This window comes from Echeneis naucrates, chromosome 10 (genome assembly GCF_900963305.1).
Source record: "Echeneis naucrates chromosome 10, fEcheNa1.1, whole genome shotgun sequence".
NCBI lineage: Eukaryota > Metazoa > Chordata > Actinopteri > Carangiformes > Echeneidae > Echeneis > Echeneis naucrates.
The window spans coordinates 28,898-47,406 of NC_042520.1; the positions used below are offsets into that span (position 1 = coordinate 28,898).

The window sequence follows — 18,509 nt, forward strand, 5'->3', positions numbered from 1 at the left end:
CCCTAACCCTAATTTTAACCTTAATTTCTTCTTAACCCTAATTTTTATTTTTATTTTTATTTTAAGTAAAAAAAACTGGCAAGTTAATAATTTAGGGATTAAAAATATTTTTTGAATAAATAAATAAATAGGAAATATCATAATTAAAATACAAATAATTAAATAAGTTTTATAATAAATAAGAGTTAAAAATAATTATTTTATTTTTTTATTTGGGGATTATAGGGTTAATATTAAAAAGAAAGGGAAGAAAAAGAAAAAAAAGTACGAAGGATAAAACCGAAAAATAAAATAAAGCGAAAAAGCGAAAAGACAAAATAACAGGAAAAACAGAGAGTATAAAAGGGAGACGCTCAGAAAGGAAATTTCATTATCGGCTAGACTTTTGAGCAGAACACATCAGCCAGCCATTCAGTTTGAAGAGTTTTTTGTGTGCTTTTTTTATTTTTTTATTTTTTAGACCTGAAGAAGACCTATTGAGGTCGAAACGTCGTCCTTTTTTTTCGTCTTTTTTTCAAGCACACCTTCTTTAGTTCATTAAACATTTTTTAATTTAAATAAATAATATAATAAATAAATAGATAAATAAATAAATAAATACATATAATAAATATAATAAATAAATAAATAGATAAGTTAAAAAATCACTAAAAAAGAAAGGTACCCTTTTTAAATGGGTCCTTTCTTGGAGGAGGGTTGGACACTGGTCCAGCGGGGCAAACGGGGCCGCCAGCAGACCCGTGAGCCTGCGTGGGACCGGAATAGGGGTTGGTCCAAGGGGTGGATGGAGTGTGCACCCCCCGCCTCCAGATGGAGACGGGTGCAATTCCCCTACCCTAACCCTAGAGTTTGCAACCCTAACCCTAACCCTAATTTGGAGACCCGCTAGTTTAGTAAAACCAAAAATGATGATTATGCTCCGGGAAGAAAAAATACCCCGTCGAAGCTCAGAAACAAAGAAAAAGCCAAGTACAAAAGGCAAAAGTCAAACACAAAGAAAAAGTAAGAAATAGGAACTAACTAGTGCCGAGGCTAAGAAAAAGGAAGGGTAGGAGTTAAAAGCAAAAGGAGAGGAGGTTAGAGGAGGAAAAGGAAAAGAAGGATGGAAGTAGTCAAGAGGAATTGGAGGGAAGGAAGGATAGGAGAAGGAAAAAAGGAGGTAACTTGGTGACCATATACTCACCCGGGGACTTACCTAAAAAAAGTTAAGACAAACAATAAAAAAATAAAAATACTTACCTGTGGATTAAAATACTTACCTGAAAAAACAAAAATACTTACCTGAAAAATAATACCTGTGGGGACAAAAAAACATAAACACTTACCTGAAAAATTGAAAATAACACCTGTGGAGAGAAAAAACACAAATACTTACCTTAAAATATAAATAAACACAAGAGTCAGGAAAAGGGGTTTAAAATAATTTAATAACAACAAATATACAATTGAAATACATTTAACTTAACTAAAAATACATGAAAACCAATGGCGATAAAGAAAAAACAGAAAAAACTAACTAAAAACCAAAGAACAACATTTGACGAAAACTAAAACTTTCTCAGAAAAACCAAGTGGGCGGTCCTTAAAAAAAACTATAAATACAAGAGAGGAGCAGCTTCTCCCTCATTTTGTTTTCGTTTCTTGGGGGGTACATGTGCACTTTAGCCTGAAGAAGATCAAATCCGATTGAAACGTCGCGGCAAGTGCACACAAAAAGGCCTAATTTAATTTCTTTCTTTTGGGGTTTTATTTAATTTAATTTAATTATGTTTTATTATTTGATTAATTTAATTTATAAAAAACAAATAATAAAAACTAAAATTTGGATGGGAACTGGGAGGCGGCCTGATGATGGCCTGTGCATCGGCCATCCCCTTACGGGGATGGCCAAAACACCCTACACCTAACCCTTCCTAACCTTAACCCTCCACACTTTCCACCAGATTTCCTCCTATTAGATAACTCTCCCCGCTCCCTCATCCTAACCTCAACCAATCTCACACAGTAGCTGTTTAAACCTAACCTGTCCCTCCCCCCTTTTTTATTTTTATTTTTTTATTTATTTACTTATTTATGTATTTTTATTATATTTTAATTTTTTTTTTTCTCTGCTGCTCTTCCCTCTACACTTAACCTTTTTTTCCTCCCTCTATCGTTTTTATTTTTTCACCTCCCTCTTCCCTCCTTAATTCTAACCCTAACCGCAGATTTATCTATTCTACCCTATTCTGCACCTTAATTCCCCTTAACCCTTAACAATTTCCCCACATTCCACTTTTTTCCCCTTCCCCAATCAACTCCCTCCCCCTCTTTTCCACAGGCAAACCTCTTTTCCACAGGCAAACCACTGGAAAAAAAATTTAACAAGACCTGAAATGAAAATCTCAAGTCAGCATGTAATAACCCAATAAAGCTTATTTCTGTTTTAAATGAGTCTTAGCCTTTTGCCCTTGCTTCCTTATTAATTGAGAATATTAATTCACTTAACTTATTTTTAAAGTATTTATCAGCCTATTTTAATATTTATTTATTTCCTTATTTATATTCTTAGCTTATGGATTTCCCACAACGTTTACCAACACACATACATATATATACATATATACACACATACACGTATAACTGGATATTTACTATACATAATACAAATTACAGCATCTACCTAATTGTGTGCTATGGTTTGTTGTATTAATTAATTGCGTGTTTTATTTCACCCATTTTTAATTAGATTCTTGGTGTGTTTATGTATATTGCTTGAATTTGGACTAACCCCTTACCTTATTAACCTGCATGGCTACTAACGTGTGTTTTCTTAGCACTTAAATTTTGCACTTCATATCCACCCCTCATACACTCATCCAGACTGTAATATCAAACTACAGACTAGCCTGAGGATTTTATACAGCACTTAGCTTTCTTAAAGTTTTGTAATAGTTTAATATATATATATTTTTTTCTCCTAATTTAATATTAAAACAGCCTGCTTCTTAATCCCAATTACTATTGGTGCCGCTGTACTGGTGGGGGACATTGGTCGATGTTACTCCCGTTCCTTGCCGGACTCGTACGCTGGTCTCTGGTTTGCTGGTCGGGAGCCCATCCAGGGGAACTATAGAGCAAGGACTACTCTTGCCACATACTCCTTCCCTTTTCTCCTTTCCTTTTCCTCATCCCCTTATTATTATCATATATATATATATATATATATATATATATATGCAGCTATAGCTCACAAGATAAAAATATGGCCTCACCACAACAGATCTGGATTCAATTCCCCATGGGAACAGAAGTTCCCACCAGATCACAGGAGATTGTTCCAACCCTTTGTATGAACCCTCTTTTTTTGTCATTTTATTGTATATAATTGCATGTTCTGGTTGACTTTATAATTCTTCTGCATGTTTTTTTTTTTTTAAAACTATATATAGCACTTATTTTTTGCATGGTTTTGAAAAAAACTAATTATAGCACTTATTTTTGTCTTGCATGCTTTTTAACTATCTTTTTACATTTTTCACAGACTGAGGATTTTTGAATTGAACTAAACTTGAACTAAAGCAGCATAAAGCTGCTGCTGTGTTTTAAACAGCATGATGCAGACATTCTGCATTCAGATGTTTGAGGTGGTATTGCAGACAGGGTTGAGTGGTTTATTTGTCTTGTTGAATATAACTACGATGAAACAATCATAAAAATAACATTTTATTTAACTGATTCAGTCTTTTTTTTTTTTTTTTACTGCTCTTCATTCACTCTCTAGCTCTCTTGACCACAGCTGCTAATAACATCGTTCATATTACACTCTCCATTCCAGCTACATTGTAGTCAAACATGGAATTGTCCCAAAATCTTTTGAGCTGTATTTCAGTGCTATGCTTCTCACACCTGAAGTGATAATTTTTAACCAGTACCAAATGTAAATACACAAATTGTACGTGATAGTTCCTTTATAGATCCCAAAAACCCATCAATTTCTCCACTGAAGTTCCACTGAGTTCTGCTGCTGAAACTGGAAAGGAGTCTGTGTTTATGACACTTCTACAATAAATTGTGTGAAGATTTTGAATAAAATTAAAAAGATCAAACACAACAAAATGTGGTAACCAGTTATCAAACACCTTAATGATCCCGGAAGTTATCATTGTTACTGCTGTAACACGTCATACAGGTGATCTGTGCGTTTCGCATTCTGACCGGTGACTCGGGAGACAGCTGCAGTGTCGCGCTGCAGACAGACGGGGGCGCATGTCTGTGTCACCGCCACCACGGATCTCACAAAAGAAGAAGCAAAAACCGGAAGTGGCATTTCATTTCCGGGGCGCGCGGTCTTCTTGCGTTGCGTTTGAGTTTTCATTTAGGCATTTCAATATTTTCCGGAGGTAAAACATGTATGATCAGGACGAAGGTGAGTCGTTGAACCGTCACTGAAGTGTGTCGACAGTCAGAAAGGGTTATCAACATCAAACTTAGCTGGATGCTCAGCATTAAGTTGCTAGCTTTGGTTAGCGGTTAGCTGCCATTGTCTTTGGAAAAGAGACGAACGCATGTTCAAAAAATGAATAAAGCTCAACTTTAGCTTCTTTTGCTGTAGCTAACCAATATGATAAAATAATCGCAGTGCTTTGGCCAACTAACAAGTCAACAGGCTTGATGTTTGAGTTCTGTTGGTGATGAACGAAACGTCAGTTTCCTCAGAGGAAAAAAATACAAATAAATATCAGACAGAAGCGTAAAGTTCCTCAGCAAACACTGTGACTTTAACGTGCCTAATTTAAAAACTACTGTTCATATTGTTTAAAATTTACTTCAGACATTCCAGATACAACAGAAAGCAATAATTTAATCTATGCTGTGGGGTTTAGAGGTAGATATTGATCAGGAGAAGTGTCTGTTGAGCAGTAAATTAATCTCAAATGTTCATTTGTCAGATAACCAATATGATGAGGATGATGATGAAATCACTCCAGATTTGTGGCAGGAAGCCTGCTGGATCGTAATCAGGTATCCTACTGGAATTATCATTTGTGTTGACATACTGAAGAGAAGCTCCTGATGATCATCAGCCCTTTAAACAGTGAACTGTGGTCTTCCAGCTCTAATTTTGTTGAGTCTTTCGGTTTTCTTCTGGCTCTTAATTAGATGAATTTCTCCCTGAATTTTGCAGCTCTTATTTTGATGAAAAGGGTTTGGTTCGGCAGCAGCTGGATTCATTCGATGAGTTCATCCAGATGTCAGTTCAGAGGATTGTGGAGGATGCTCCGCCCATTGACTTGCAGGCTGAAGCTCAACATACCTCAGGAGAGGTGGAGGAGCCGGTGAGCAGGAACGCTTAAACACCGGCCCAGATCTTGTAGATCAAGATCTGGTTTGGATGGGAGTTTGATAGGAAGTTGTTCCAGTTGTCTTCAATGTTAATATGTGGCCCGGAGCCATGGGGTTCCTGTGATATCACTGTGATGCCATCCTAATCTCTGCTTTGTGTTCAGCCTCGTTACCTGCTGAAGTTTGAGCAGATCTACCTGTCGAAGCCCACACACTGGGAGAGAGATGGTGCTCCTTCTCCCATGATGCCTAATGAAGCCCGACTGCGGAACCTCACGTAGGACCCACTAGGTTTCTGTATCCTAATGAGGCTCACTGGGTCTCTTGACTCACCTGGTCTCACCTCGTCTGGTCACTCTCCTCCTTTTCCCCAGGTACTCAGCGCCTTTGTATGTTGACATTACAAAGACCATAATAAAGGAGGGAGAGGACCAGCTGCAAACCCAGCACCAAAAGACCTTCATTGGTAAGATTCCCATCATGCTTCGCTCCACCTACTGCCTGCTGAGCGGTCTTACAGATCGAGACCTGTGCGAGCTCAATGAATGTCCGCTGGATCCTGGAGGTTATTTCATCATCAATGGCTCTGAGAAGGTATGCTCTCTTATCAAGGTGTGTCAAATATATCATCCAGAGACTTAGTTTCTTTAAAGCTTTTGCATCATACTTACTGTGCAAACATGAGACTGAGATCAATGTGATCTGGTCTATCCTCTCTACCTGTTGAATTTACACAAACTTTTCACCCTGGTTTTCAGGTGCTGATTGCTCAGGAAAAGATGGCCACCAACACTGTGTATGTCTTTGCCAAGAAGGACTCAAAATATGCCTATACTGCTGAGTGTCGGTCATGTCTGGAAAACTCTTCACGTCCCACCAGCACCATCTGGGTCAGCATGATGGCCAGAGGAGGACAGGTGAGTCCTGATGATCACTGGCAAACAGAGCCAGTTGACTGATTAATCGATTTGATGTTTTGATTGTGTTTATCAGGGAGTGAAGAAGAGTGCAATAGGTCAGAGGATCGTGTCCACGCTGCCATACATCCGACAGGAAGTTCCCATCATCATTGTATTTCGGGCACTTGGCTTTGTGTCAGACAGAGACATTCTAGAACACATCATCTACGACTTTGACGACCCTGAGATGATGGAGATGGTCAGTCTGATTGTTGGTTATCTATCAGTTATTGGTTGTGACTTTAGTTCAGGAAGTTCACATACCGGAGAAGACTCTGCAGGTGGTTTGCGTCAGCCCCACCTAGTTCTGACCATGTAATCGTGGTCATCATCATCATCACATCTCATTGTAAAGCATCAGGTTCACCTATTTAGCTGTGATATCAATGTGATAACACTGTTTTGCCAGGTGAAGCCATCTCTGGATGAAGCATTTGTGATTCAGGAACAGAATGTGGCGTTGAACTTTATCGGATCCAGAGGAGCCAAACCTGGAGTGACAAAAGAACGAAGAATCAAATATGCAAAAGAAGTTTTGCAGAAAGAAATGTTACCACACGTCGGCGTCAGCGACTTCTGTGAGACCAAGAAAGCTTATTTCTTAGGGTGAGTCCTGCGCTAAGGACACACAGCAGTGAGCCCCAGGTATAATGAAGAAATCGAATCAAATCAAAATCAAATCAGATTTATTTGTATAGCGCCAAATCATAACAAAATCACATGAATGCGCTTTACATATAGAGCAGGTCTAGACCAAACTCTTTATAAAATTATTTAAAGAGACCCAACAGATCCCCCAATGAGCAAGCACATGGCGACAGTGGCAAGGAAAAACTTCCTTTAAGAGGCAGAAACCTCGAGCAGAAACAGGCTCGGTGGGGACGGCCATCTGCCTCGATCGGTTGGGTTGAGAGTGGGTGAGACAGGCATTGGGAGGGGGTGTAGGCAGGAACATGTTGCTGCATGAAGTTCATGGAGTTGAGCTGTAGTACAGAATTCATGAAATATGGGACCAGCAGGTGTTGCAGGAACATGGGATGGAGATGAGTCACCACCTGCAGGATGAGGACAGGGAGAGAGAGGAGAGGAACTGGGAGAGACAGAGACTTTGGCAGAACATGGTTAGTAGATGCAGTATAAATGCTTAGAACTGAGAGAAACAAATATTTTTAAGAAGCAGTTCTTCTTAAAGAAGAAGAAGTTCTGTGGGGGGAGGGAGGGAGAGATGCTCTTTTTTAAACTTTTTAACTATAAGCTCAGTCATACAAAAAAGTTTTAAGCCTGATCTTGAAAATTACTAAAGAGTCCGCCCCCCGGACCCATACTGGAAGTTAGTTCCATAGAAGAGGAGCCTGATAACTGAAAGATCTGCCTCCAGATTTACTCTTGGAGACTCTAGGAACCCCAAGTAAACCTCCATCTAGAGAGCGGAGTGGCCTGCTAGGACAGTAAGGAACTATGAGCTCTCTGAGATATGATGGAGTTTGGCCATTGAGAGCTTTATATGTTAAAAGAAGGATTTTGAATTCGACTCCATATTTTACAGGCAGCCAATGAAGAGCAGCTAACACAGGAGAGACATGATCTCTTTTCCTAATTTTCCTAGTTTCAGGCTCAGTTTGTTGTATGTGCATATCAGGTTGTGTTTTTGTGTTTTCAGGTATATGGTCCACAGGCTGCTTCTTGCTGCTCTCGGCAGACGAGAGCTGGATGACAGAGATCACTATGGCAATAAAAGGCTGGATCTCGCTGGACCGCTATTGGCTTTCCTGTTCAGAGGGTCAGGCTTTCCTGTCATGTCTGATCATTGGTTGATGGAAGGTTTCATTTCTAACAGATGTAATCGCCAGTGTGTAATAATCCCATGCGAATTCTTTCCTTCAGAATGTTTAAAAACCTGTTGAAGGAGATCAGGATCTATGCACAGAAGTTCATTGACAGAGGAAAAGACTTTAATCTGGAACTTGCCATAAAAACCAGAATCATCTCAGATGGACTCAAATACTCCCTTGCCACAGGAAACTGGGGCGACGTCAAAAAAGCTCACCAGGCCCGAGCCGGAGTGTCACAGGTGAGGAAAGGAGCAGGTCGAGTCTTCTAATCATATCAGGCCTGTGGTGTGAGTTTTTCCAGACGGATTTTCATTAGTCCCTATTGGACCATAGCACACCCACGGTTCTGACCTTTTTGACCTGCTGCCCTCAGGGAGGCGCTACAGGTGCTTTAAGACTAGGTCAGACAGATTCAAGAACTGAAAAGCAATAATCACCCTAAACTGTCATATCCACTGACTCTCATAGACTCTGAAATTGATCATACCGCCAATGTGCAATATATTTATATCCAATCACTCATATTCACTACTTCAAGCTACCTCTTAGGAACTGTGCACTTTATTTCTGTGTTTATATTGTACATAGTTCTCATATTTTTAATTTTCCCAAACATATAATGACAATAAAGGCATTCTATTCTATTCTATATCCAGGCTTGAAATCAGCAAAGAAAAATTTTCCTGTTTACAGGTATTGAACCGTCTCACTTTTGCATCCACTCTGTCCCACCTACGCCGAGTCAACTCTCCAATTGGCAGGGATGGCAAACTGGCCAAGCCCCGACAACTGCACAACACGCTGTGGGGGATGGTGTGTCCAGCCGAGACCCCCGAGGTAAAGACGCAGATATTCTCACAGTGCACGACAACTGTCGGTTCAATGTTTCGCTGAGTTCTCTTTCTTACGAGCAATTAAAAACTGAACTCCATCTGAGCTTTGGTCTTTGATCACATTGATTAGTTATTGACAAATTCAAACTGTGCTTCAGGGTCACGCCGTGGGTCTGGTGAAGAACTTGGCCCTCATGGCCTATATCTCAGTGGGCTCTCAGCCATCCCCCATCCTGGAGTTTTTGGAGGAGTGGAGTATGGAGAACCTGGAAGAGATCTCTCCAGCCGCCATTGCAGAGTCAGTCAAAATTTGCCTTTGTGGACTCTTTTGTTTTCCTGTTGTCCAAAACTCACTTGCATTTGACCGTATCCCCTGAGTCACAAGGTTTAATGTTGTTAATGTTTAAGTGCCACTAAGATCTTTGTGAACGGCTGCTGGGTGGGAATCCACAAAGATCCTGAGCAGCTGATGAACACTCTGAGAAAACTGCGGCGGCAGATGGACATCATTGTATCTGAGGTAACGACATGATCACTTCCAGTTGTTATAATCCCAGTGTCATGTCCAAAATGAGATGATATGAACCTGTCACCAGGTGTGTCCATAATATGGATAATTATCACAAATATGTGTGAAAATTTCAGGTGTCAATGATCAGAGACATCAGAGAGCGGGAGATAAGGATTTACACAGACGCTGGACGAATCTGCCGACCACTGCTGATTGTTGAGAAACAAAAACTACTGCTGAAGAGACGACACATCGACCAGCTGAAGGAGCGAGAGTACAACAACTACAGGTGAGGCGGTATTTACAAGTGACACAGGATCATACTCTCTTGTTCCCTCAAGAGTTGGTGGGTTATTTGTTTACACTTTGGCACTTGTTGCTTTGACATTTGATAAGTTTGGAGTTTATTGTTTCTGAACACTTTTGCTCTTGTTGGTTTGTGGCGGTCAGCTGGCAGGATTTGGTGGCGAGTGGTGTGGTTGAGTATATTGACACTCTGGAGGAGGAGACGGTAATGCTCGCCATGACTCCTGATGACTTACAGGAGAAGGGTGTGGCCTACTGCTCCACCTACACCCACTGTGAGATTCACCCATCAATGATCCTCGGAGTCTGTGCTTCCATTATCCCCTTCCCTGACCACAACCAGGTACAAATGAGAGGAGTGAAGTCCTGACGTGTTGATGAGGGTTGAAAGCCATAATAGGTCAACAAACCCGTTTGTCATGCTCAAGTGTTTGTTTGTTTTTTCTTCCCCCAGTCTCCAAGGAACACATATCAGTCTGCTATGGGCAAACAGGCCATGGGTGTTTACATCACCAACTTTCACGTACGAATGGACACATTGGCTCACGTTTTGTATTACCCTCAGAAGCCACTAGTCACAACCCGATCCATGGAGTACCTGCGCTTTAGAGAGCTGCCTGCAGGTAAACACACCTGTGCACAAATCTCAGATGTATTCAGGAACAGTCAGATTGAAAACACAGGTGAACCTCCTCGGACGTTCACATGTGGAAATTCTCAAAAACATTATTTTCTTCAGAGATCAACTGTCAGGTTAGTGTGTTGATTGTTTCACCTGTTCAGCCTGCATGCTGTTTGTCAGGAACAGGTCTTCCTGGTGTCATTACTTGAAACTAATTTTTCAGGTATCAACTCCATCGTGGCGATTGCATCGTACACAGGATACAACCAGGAGGACTCTGTGATTATGAACAGGTCGGCAGTAGATCGAGGCTTTTTCAGGTGAGCCTCTGCTCTTATTACTACACTTGAGTGTTGGTTTGCATCTGAGATTTGTTTATTATTGTTATTTTTTGTTTTCTCACTGCAGGTCTGTTTTTTATCGGTCCTACAAGGAGCAGGAGTCCAAAAAAGGTTTTGATCAGGAAGAGATCTTTGAAAAACCGACACGTGAAACCTGTCAGGGTGAGAACTGAGCCAGTTCGCTGACTGCTGGTTAATGGTAGTCCAATGTTTTCAATGTGAAATCATTTGTTAGTCATCTTGGATGTGGTAGCAGCTGTAGGTGTTTGTTGTTGGCGGTGGGTTACCTAACATTACATCAAATTTAAAACAAGTATAAATGTCCTCAGGTATGAGACATGCCATCTACGACAAACTTGATGACGACGGACTGATTGCTCCTGGGGTTCGAGTTTCTGGTGAAGACGTTATCATTGGAAAGACAGTAACACTTCCAGAGAACGACGATGAACTGGACAGTACCAACCGCCGCTACACCAAAAGGGACTGCAGTACCTTTCTGAGAACCAGTGAAACTGGCATTGTTGACCAGGTGATGGTGACCTTGAACCAGGAGGGCTACAAGTTCTGCAAGATCAGGGTGAGGGCACACAGCACCCCATGGGATGCAACACAAAACACCCAAGAGACACCAAAAAAACAACAACCTGGACACACCTGACTCAACACCCCAGAGACAAAACAATTCAGAGACACTTGGCACTTTTGGGGAGTTTTGAAGTGTTTTTTCTAATAAGACTTGGCCTCCTTCAGGTGCGTTCAGTCCGAATTCCTCAGATCGGAGACAAATTCGCCAGCCGACACGGACAGAAAGGAACCTGTGGGATCCAGTATAGACAGGAGGTTTGTAGTAACATTTTGTGATTGATCAACTATGAACTCTTGAGTTTGACTGACATTTTTGGTGTTTTTCATTAAAGGACATGCCGTTCACCTGTGAGGGAATCACACCTGACATCATCATCAATCCTCACGCCATCCCCTCCAGAATGACAGTTGGCCATTTGATCGAGTGCCTGCAGGGAAAGGTAGTAATCAGCCATGATGTTCTGAAACACTCCATGAGGCAGGTGTTGGCCGCCGTGATCAGCCTCTAATAAGACTAAATTCTAATTTGAGACACTACGACTGAAGACTGAAAATAAAAGCTTTCATGTTGATGGTCACACAATGTGTTGTTTCAGGTGTCTGCAAACAAAGGCGAGATTGGTGACGCAACACCATTTAACGACGCTGTGAACGTACAAAAAGTTTCAAACTTGCTGTCTGAGTACGGATACCACCTAAGAGGAAATGAGGTCAGCCTGAGGTCACACTATTTACTTCATGTTAATGTGAGCGCCAGCTAAGTTTTCCCTGTGGCATCAGTTTTCCTCCTAATGTTTCACACTTATTAAAAAACATTGAAAAGGAAACTTTGGTGGTTTACATACCAGAGTGTGCAGTGGTAAACTCCAGCCTCTCCCCACGTGGAAGCTGGGATATATTCTATAAACATTTTAGATGAAAGAAGGTCAAACAGTTTTACTTGAATTTGGTTAAAACTACTGCTTATTGATGGTTTAACCCTCACTTTTTGTTGATCTATGATCAGGTTCTGTATAACGGGTTCACGGGGAGGAAGCTGACATCTCAGATCTTCATTGGTCCAACATATTATCAGCGTCTTAAGCACATGGTGGATGATAAGATCCACTCGAGGGCCCGGGGCCCTGTCCAGATCCTCAACAGGCAGCCAATGGAGGGCAGATCACGGTGAGTGGCATATGTGTCTCACTTGGCTGTTATTTCTCACAGGTAAGCTGGGTGGGAAGCACAGTTCTGAAAACAGCAGCTCCAAGTTCTCCAAAGATTTGATTCTATAAACCTGTCCCATCTGTCTACCAGTGATGGAGGTCTCCGGTTTGGAGAGATGGAGCGTGATTGTCAGATCGCTCATGGAGCCGCCCAGTTCCTCCGAGAGCGTCTGTTCGAGGCTTCTGATCCTTATCAAGTTCATGTTTGCAACCTCTGTGGTTTGATGGCCATTGCCAACACACGGACGCACACATATGAGTGTCGAGGCTGCCGCAACAAAACGCAGGTAAACTTGATCAATGACCAATCACACTAAAGTAAACAGAATAAGTAACCAATGTGACTCAGGTAAACTGAACCAATCAATAATATTTGTGTTAAACTGGATCAGTAACAGCCCTATAGTTGATCGTCTCTCAGTCTCGTTGCCTCTGGTTGCAGATCTCTCTCGTCAGAATGCCGTACGCCTGTAAACTTCTCTTCCAGGAGTTGATGTCGATGAGCATTGCCCCACGTATGATGACATCATAAAGTGGCTTAGCCAATCTGACCCTTCCCGTTAGATTTTAAATGGGACATCATCAGCAGGAAGTGAAAAAAATTTTTACCATTTTGTTTTGTTTCACTTGATTTTTGTAAAAGTTTATTAAAATTTGAACTTGTTCCAATGCTACGACTTTGACCCCTCATTGGTCACACACAACATCAAATCTAACCATAAGCTCAGTATAAACAAAACAAAAACAACTAAATTAGCCACAACAGACACATCAACAGAGAAAAGTCCAAGTTCAGTCAGAGTCAGCCCAAAGACCATGTCACCCTGCTGCTCATTGAGACCAGTTACTTGTCGCCCCTAAAATCCAAAAAGTATTTTAGTTTTACCCCGATAGTGACTTTTGGATGTCCTCCGTCTACTTCTTCCACTGTGTTCTCCATGAAATGTGAAACCAGCCTGCTTTGTGATACCTGATACTTGAACCAGTTCTGGAAGTGGATCAGAGCAAAAACATCCCGATTTGACCTGTAGCTGGCTCTTTGTTTCACTTCTTGAATAGCTGTAGAACCGTGTCAACAGAAAAAATGAAACCTGACTTAATTCCTTCTTTAATTCTTCCGTACCTGTTACAATCCTTTTTTAATTTTTTTTAATATCTTTATTTTGATGAGGTCCTGACTAGGTGAATTTCCCCTTGGGGATCAATAAAATTTTATATCTATCTATCCTGTAGGAAAGGTAACCAGTTGTCCAGTTTTTCCTGTTACTTGATTAGTGGTTTAGCTGTTGACAGGTTTTGATCTCAGTAGAATTTAGGTGATCAAGGTGATATAAATTCCAGGCATGGAAACAACTGGCCTGTACAAAACACTATACGGTGTGTGTGTCTTGAGAGGTTGTGGAGTCCTGGCTCAGTTTGATGGACAAGACTTAGTTTTCAGGACGAATCACAATAATTGCAAAGGAAATTAAACAAATAATCTCTGGAAGCTAAATCAGTTTCACCCATTTCAATGCCAGAATACATTTGATTTTATTCAGAGAAAAACAGGATTATACTTTATGAAGTTTGCAGAAAAGACTTCGATGTTAAATTCATTAAAGATTTCAACCAGTATCACCAAAGAAGAAATAAAGTGTTTATTCCTATTCATCAGAAACAACAACAAACAAAATAAACACAATCAAACACCTGTTTCTGTTTGATATAGTGAACCAACAGCAGTGTCAGTATGGTGACTTATATCAGTGCTGTTCCTATGGTGAATTCCATCAGTGGTTTAAATTCAAATAAGCTTTAAGTGTCTCCCAAATGAAATCTGATATTACTTAAATTGCTGCTAAGAGGAAAAACAATAAATGATGAAAATATAACACTCGAAAAGATTTTTCTTTAACTGAATCTAAACCTTTATAACAAATTGATCGACTAAACCAAGTTTCAGAACCTAAAGAAAATTAAGATCTTCAGCTCTTCCTGTAACGATTGTCTCCTTGATCCCTGATCAGATGATCACAGTTCATCTTCCTTAGTCACTGTAAGAAAATTACATCCATCAGAGGAGCACTTCAGAAAATGTTGTAATTTTAAACTAATTAATATGAATGATTTTAATTCTGAAAGTTGAACATTTGCAAGGCTGATGCTAAAGATCTAGGGAAGTCTGGTGCCTTTTAATGACCAAGTTCTGGATCTATGTTCAGAATTAAATGTTTAAATACTCTGGTGGCTTGTTGCTTAAACTGTGGCATGATGAGCTGTCATTTCTAAATCAGCAGTGAGGTGTGTGTGCGTGTGTTCTTCACATTTTGGGGTTTGTTCACATTTGTTAAATTTTCGAACAGCCAAACTCATCGATAGATTGATCACCTGTCTTGACAATGATGTCATCAATGGACTGGACCATGTGAATGGTTCCCACAGCAGAGGTTTCACCTTTAGAGTTGGTGGCGTGACACTCGTATGAACCTTCATCTTCTCTGGTTAAAGGAGAGATCTGAAATAAAAATTAAAGCAATTTGTTCTCATTTTCTGGCAAAGAAAAAGAGTCATGGAGGGCCAACGCTGACAAAAAATAAATAATGATTAACCAAAAGGTGAAAACTTCCTCCTTATTTGCATGACTTTCTTCAGGCATTTCTGCACACATTAAGAAATGTAAATGTATTAAGTATGCATTAAGTATGTGGCAAGGAATGTAAATGGATGAAAGGTATGAAGGCATGTGAAGAAATTTAAATGTAGAAAGAAACGTTACAGTTTATACATTTTATTACAACATTTCAAATGAATTCTAGACCATTTATCTGCTCCTTGTGAATTCAATAATGAGAGAATGATGCAATCCTTGCCACAGAACAACTGAGCAGCCATTGTCCAACAATATTTGGTCTTTTTCACTTCGGCACAACGTTACTTTTCCCAGGTACCGATGTAACAGGGACACTGCCTCCTCAGCCACGCATGCGCAATCATCACAAGCTGTCATTCCACACTGTACGTGACGGAAGCTGGCCGATGGTGGCATGAAAAGCAACCATAGCAAGAAGCCAACGGTAACTTTTGAGGGATGGAGGTATTCACATTACTTTGACCGTTGAAACTAAGGGGAAAAATGTGGTGTATATCAAGGCTATGCTATTTGTTCAGTGGTGGTATTAAAGCCTATAACCCAGTGCTTTCTTGTTAAGTGCTCTGTGGCATTTTTATAACAAGCACAAAAGAAATATCTGTTATGTCCTCCTTTGTAGTTCTTGATGTAAGCCTACACATTTAGGAACAGTGTTGAGCTTCTGCCCAAAGTTGAGCAACATAAAAGTAACGTAAAAAAGTTACTTTCCATAGACGGTAGCTAAGTAAAGTAACAGATTACTTTTTTAAGAAGTAACAAGTAACAAGCACATTTTTTAAAAGTAACTTCCAACACTGTCCTTATTACAATTTCAAATCCACTGTGGTGGTGTAGAGAGCTAAAATGCTGAAATTTGTGTGAATGTCAAAATATTTATGGACCTGACTGTTTGTGTGTCAATATTGTGTACATATTGTACATATGCGGTAACTAACCAGAACCCAGCCAGTTACTTCATGCTTCTCTGGACCTCCTCTGGTCTGAATGGCCAGATTGTCTCTGTCTCCAGGAAGAAGCTCAATTTTCTTCTTCCCAGTGAGGACCTAAAGGAAGACACCCAGCATAATCATCATCCACCTATTCCTCTCACAGGAGAACGGATACAGTTCCAAACACACACAGTTTATCTCTGTTGTCATACACTTTCAGACTGAATAAGGTGAGATGCTTTATTTAAACTTGAATAAGTGTTATTTGTAGTGATCAGGAGATCTGACGTCCTCTGGAGGGACAAAGAGCATCCATCCATCAGTCAGGTGGCCTCTGACCTGCTGACCATGGCGGACTAATGATGATGTCACCATCATCACCAGGCATCTGCTTTTCAGCTTTGACTTTAAAGTTTGCTTCCTTCAGACTCCTGCACAAACTCGCCTGCCTCCTATTTATATCTGACGGATCAGAAACAGGCTGCAGCTCGTCAGCTGCTGTTTGGAAAATTACTGTCAGAGAATTCAAGCTTCAGGCAGACACACAAGGACTCACCTAAACACACCTGAACTCACTGGATTATTTCATCTGACTGTTAATGGACCAACCATGGAGTCTGAGAAAATACACATAAATTGTCTGAAATAAAGGCATAAAAAGCCAAAAAATATATACATTTAATTATTTAAAGTAGTTCAGACACTCAGGGACGTGAAAGTGGATGGAGCACATGAGATTCCACCTCCTGTCACCAAGACCTCCAGTTAGGCTCAAGTGGACTCAGGTTAAGGTCTGATGGATTAATTTATGACTTGGATCAAAATACAAATAAAATTAAATGGAACTGAATGAGTGAGAATGGGCAGTAGGGTTGTGATAAAGTCATGTAAACACTGAGCTGATCCAATCAGGTGTTAGTGAAGTGTTCCTAATAAAGAATTCCCGGGTCTTTGTTCGGTTCAGGTTGCTGACTTTATGTTTCAATGTTGTTGAGGTAAATCCAGCTGATCTCTTGTTTGATTCTTTCTCAGATTCAGGAAGAAAGCCTCTGCAGATTCTATTGTTTCACAAAACAGGAAATAAGCAGGAAGAAGGACGGAGAGTGGAGACTCTGCAGCTCACGGAAACACCATTTCTATTGGTGCTGTAATGAGGATCCCAGTTAGTGCCTGAGACAAACTCACTTTCTTCCAGGTGAGGACAGGTGTGGGAACGCCCACAGCCTCGCAACTCAGGTACACCTGAGAGCCGCTCACATTGTAGACTTCACCTGGAGGAGTGACGATGACCGGGGCTGGAGACAGAGGGGCAGATAAACAGAAAATCAGTTACAGGAAGTTTGATTTGAGACGCAGAACGGGGCAGGACAGGCAAGACGGGGCAGGATGGGGTAGAAGAGGCACAATGGGCAGGACAGGCAGGATGCTGCAGGTTCTCAGTGACCTCAGAGGAATTCAGTTTGCTCTGAGGGTTTTCATGTAGAAAGGAATTCTGTGTGTTCAGACGGATCAGGAGGATTATCACAGATCAGTTCTTGTTCCCGTCAGACCGCCAGCAGGGCGGGAACACATCAAATCATTGACCACTGATTCCTCCCATTAATACTGTTCACCTGACCATCACACCTGTGACCCCCGTGTCTGGTCCGATTGACCTCGCCTTACCTGTCCACAACAGGCTGTATGACGTCATTCTCACCTGTAGCGCAGCGGCCCTTGTTTCGGATGTCGATGGGGTCTTTGCCCTCGGTCTGGGCTGCCAGACTGGCACTCTTCAGGGCGCAGCCGCTCCTGTAGGTCACCTCGTCTGTCCCGCAGACTTCGTAGTTGGTCTTACATGCGCAGATTCCCAGTTTGCTCTTTTTGTCCTGGTCGGTTTTGATGCACTCAAGTCCGGAGCCGCAGCGGCGCGCAGTTGCGCGGCGGCCACCACAGAGCTCTCCCTCCGCCGCGGCGCAGACCGAGCAGCAGCCGCAGGCGTCCAGCATCGAACCTGCGGCACAGCCTTCCACCGGGAGGGGAGCGCACTGAGCTGGGTCACACGGTCCGCAGCTCGAACCCGCTAAGACCCGGACCGAGAACACCGGGAGGATCGGAACCAGACTCAGAAAGAAAAGAATAGACCTCATGGTTGATGATGGAGAACTCTGATCCGGACTCTGTGTCTGCCTGCAACAGTTTCAGGTCTGATCTGCAGACTGAGCTGCTGAAGCTGCAGACTCCGCCTCACAAAAAGAACTGATTCCTGTCGCAGACCAGGTCAATAGAGGAGCTGCACTAAAGCATCTGAGTTCAAGTACTTGAAGTATCGGAGCGGATTTTGCTGGGAAATATGACCCGTCAGGGTCAAAGGTTCAGACAAAAAAGTGAATCACCAGCATTTTGACCTCAGTGATGAAAACGGTCTCTTACAGCCCCAGCTA

General features: G+C 41.4%; 2 protein-coding genes across 2 annotated transcripts; one reads left to right on the top strand and one right to left on the bottom strand.

Moving 5' to 3' along the window:
• The first annotated feature begins 4,303 nt into the window (after positions 1 to 4,303).
• polr2b (RNA polymerase II subunit B) lies at positions 4,304 to 13,193 on the top strand. Its single transcript, XM_029512278.1, has 25 exons — positions 4,304 to 4,408; positions 4,932 to 5,004; positions 5,168 to 5,318; positions 5,490 to 5,602; positions 5,700 to 5,919; positions 6,084 to 6,242; positions 6,319 to 6,483; positions 6,694 to 6,890; positions 7,945 to 8,064; positions 8,169 to 8,355; positions 8,810 to 8,953; positions 9,108 to 9,247; positions 9,358 to 9,469; positions 9,595 to 9,749; positions 9,911 to 10,109; positions 10,221 to 10,389; positions 10,612 to 10,708; positions 10,797 to 10,891; positions 11,059 to 11,309; positions 11,483 to 11,572; positions 11,650 to 11,757; positions 11,914 to 12,027; positions 12,324 to 12,484; positions 12,617 to 12,812; positions 12,968 to 13,193. The coding sequence occupies exons 1-25, from the start codon at positions 4,390 to 4,392 to the stop codon at positions 13,055 to 13,057; spliced, it is 3,525 nt and encodes a 1,174-aa protein (XP_029368138.1). The 5' UTR covers positions 4,304 to 4,389; the 3' UTR covers positions 13,058 to 13,193.
• An 846-nt stretch (positions 13,194 to 14,039) lies between these two features.
• On the bottom strand, positions 14,040 to 18,296 carry igfbp7 (insulin-like growth factor binding protein 7). The gene is made up of 5 exons (XM_029512279.1): positions 17,786 to 18,296; positions 17,272 to 17,381; positions 16,093 to 16,200; positions 14,896 to 15,022; positions 14,040 to 14,561 (listed from the first exon to the last, which is right to left on the bottom strand). Exons 1-5 carry the CDS (start codon positions 18,213 to 18,215, stop codon positions 14,539 to 14,541), a joined length of 798 nt encoding a protein of 265 aa, XP_029368139.1. The 5' UTR covers positions 18,216 to 18,296; the 3' UTR covers positions 14,040 to 14,538.
• Positions 18,297 to 18,509: the final 213 nt, after the last annotated feature.

Bases quoted from the DNA above. Each gene is read 5' to 3' on its own strand.
- polr2b (XM_029512278.1), top strand. The intron at 5,319-5,489 runs GTGAGCAGGAAC...CTTTGTGTTCAG, and splicing joins CAGGAGAGGTGGAGGAGCCG to CCTCGTTACCTGCTGAAGTT. The intron at 10,709-10,796 runs GTGAGCCTCTGC...TTCTCACTGCAG, and splicing joins GTAGATCGAGGCTTTTTCAG to GTCTGTTTTTTATCGGTCCT.
- igfbp7 (XM_029512279.1), bottom strand. From the start codon at position 18,215: ATGAGGTCTATTCTTTTCTTTCTGAGTCTGGTTCCGATCCTCCCGGTG. The intron at 16,201-17,271 runs GTGAGTTTGTCT...GTCTTCCTTTAG, and splicing joins CTGTCCTCACCTGGAAGAAA to GTCCTCACTGGGAAGAAGAA. The intron at 14,562-14,895 runs GTGATCAATCTA...ATTTTCTTACAG, and splicing joins TGACATCATTGTCAAGACAG to TGACTAAGGAAGATGAACTG.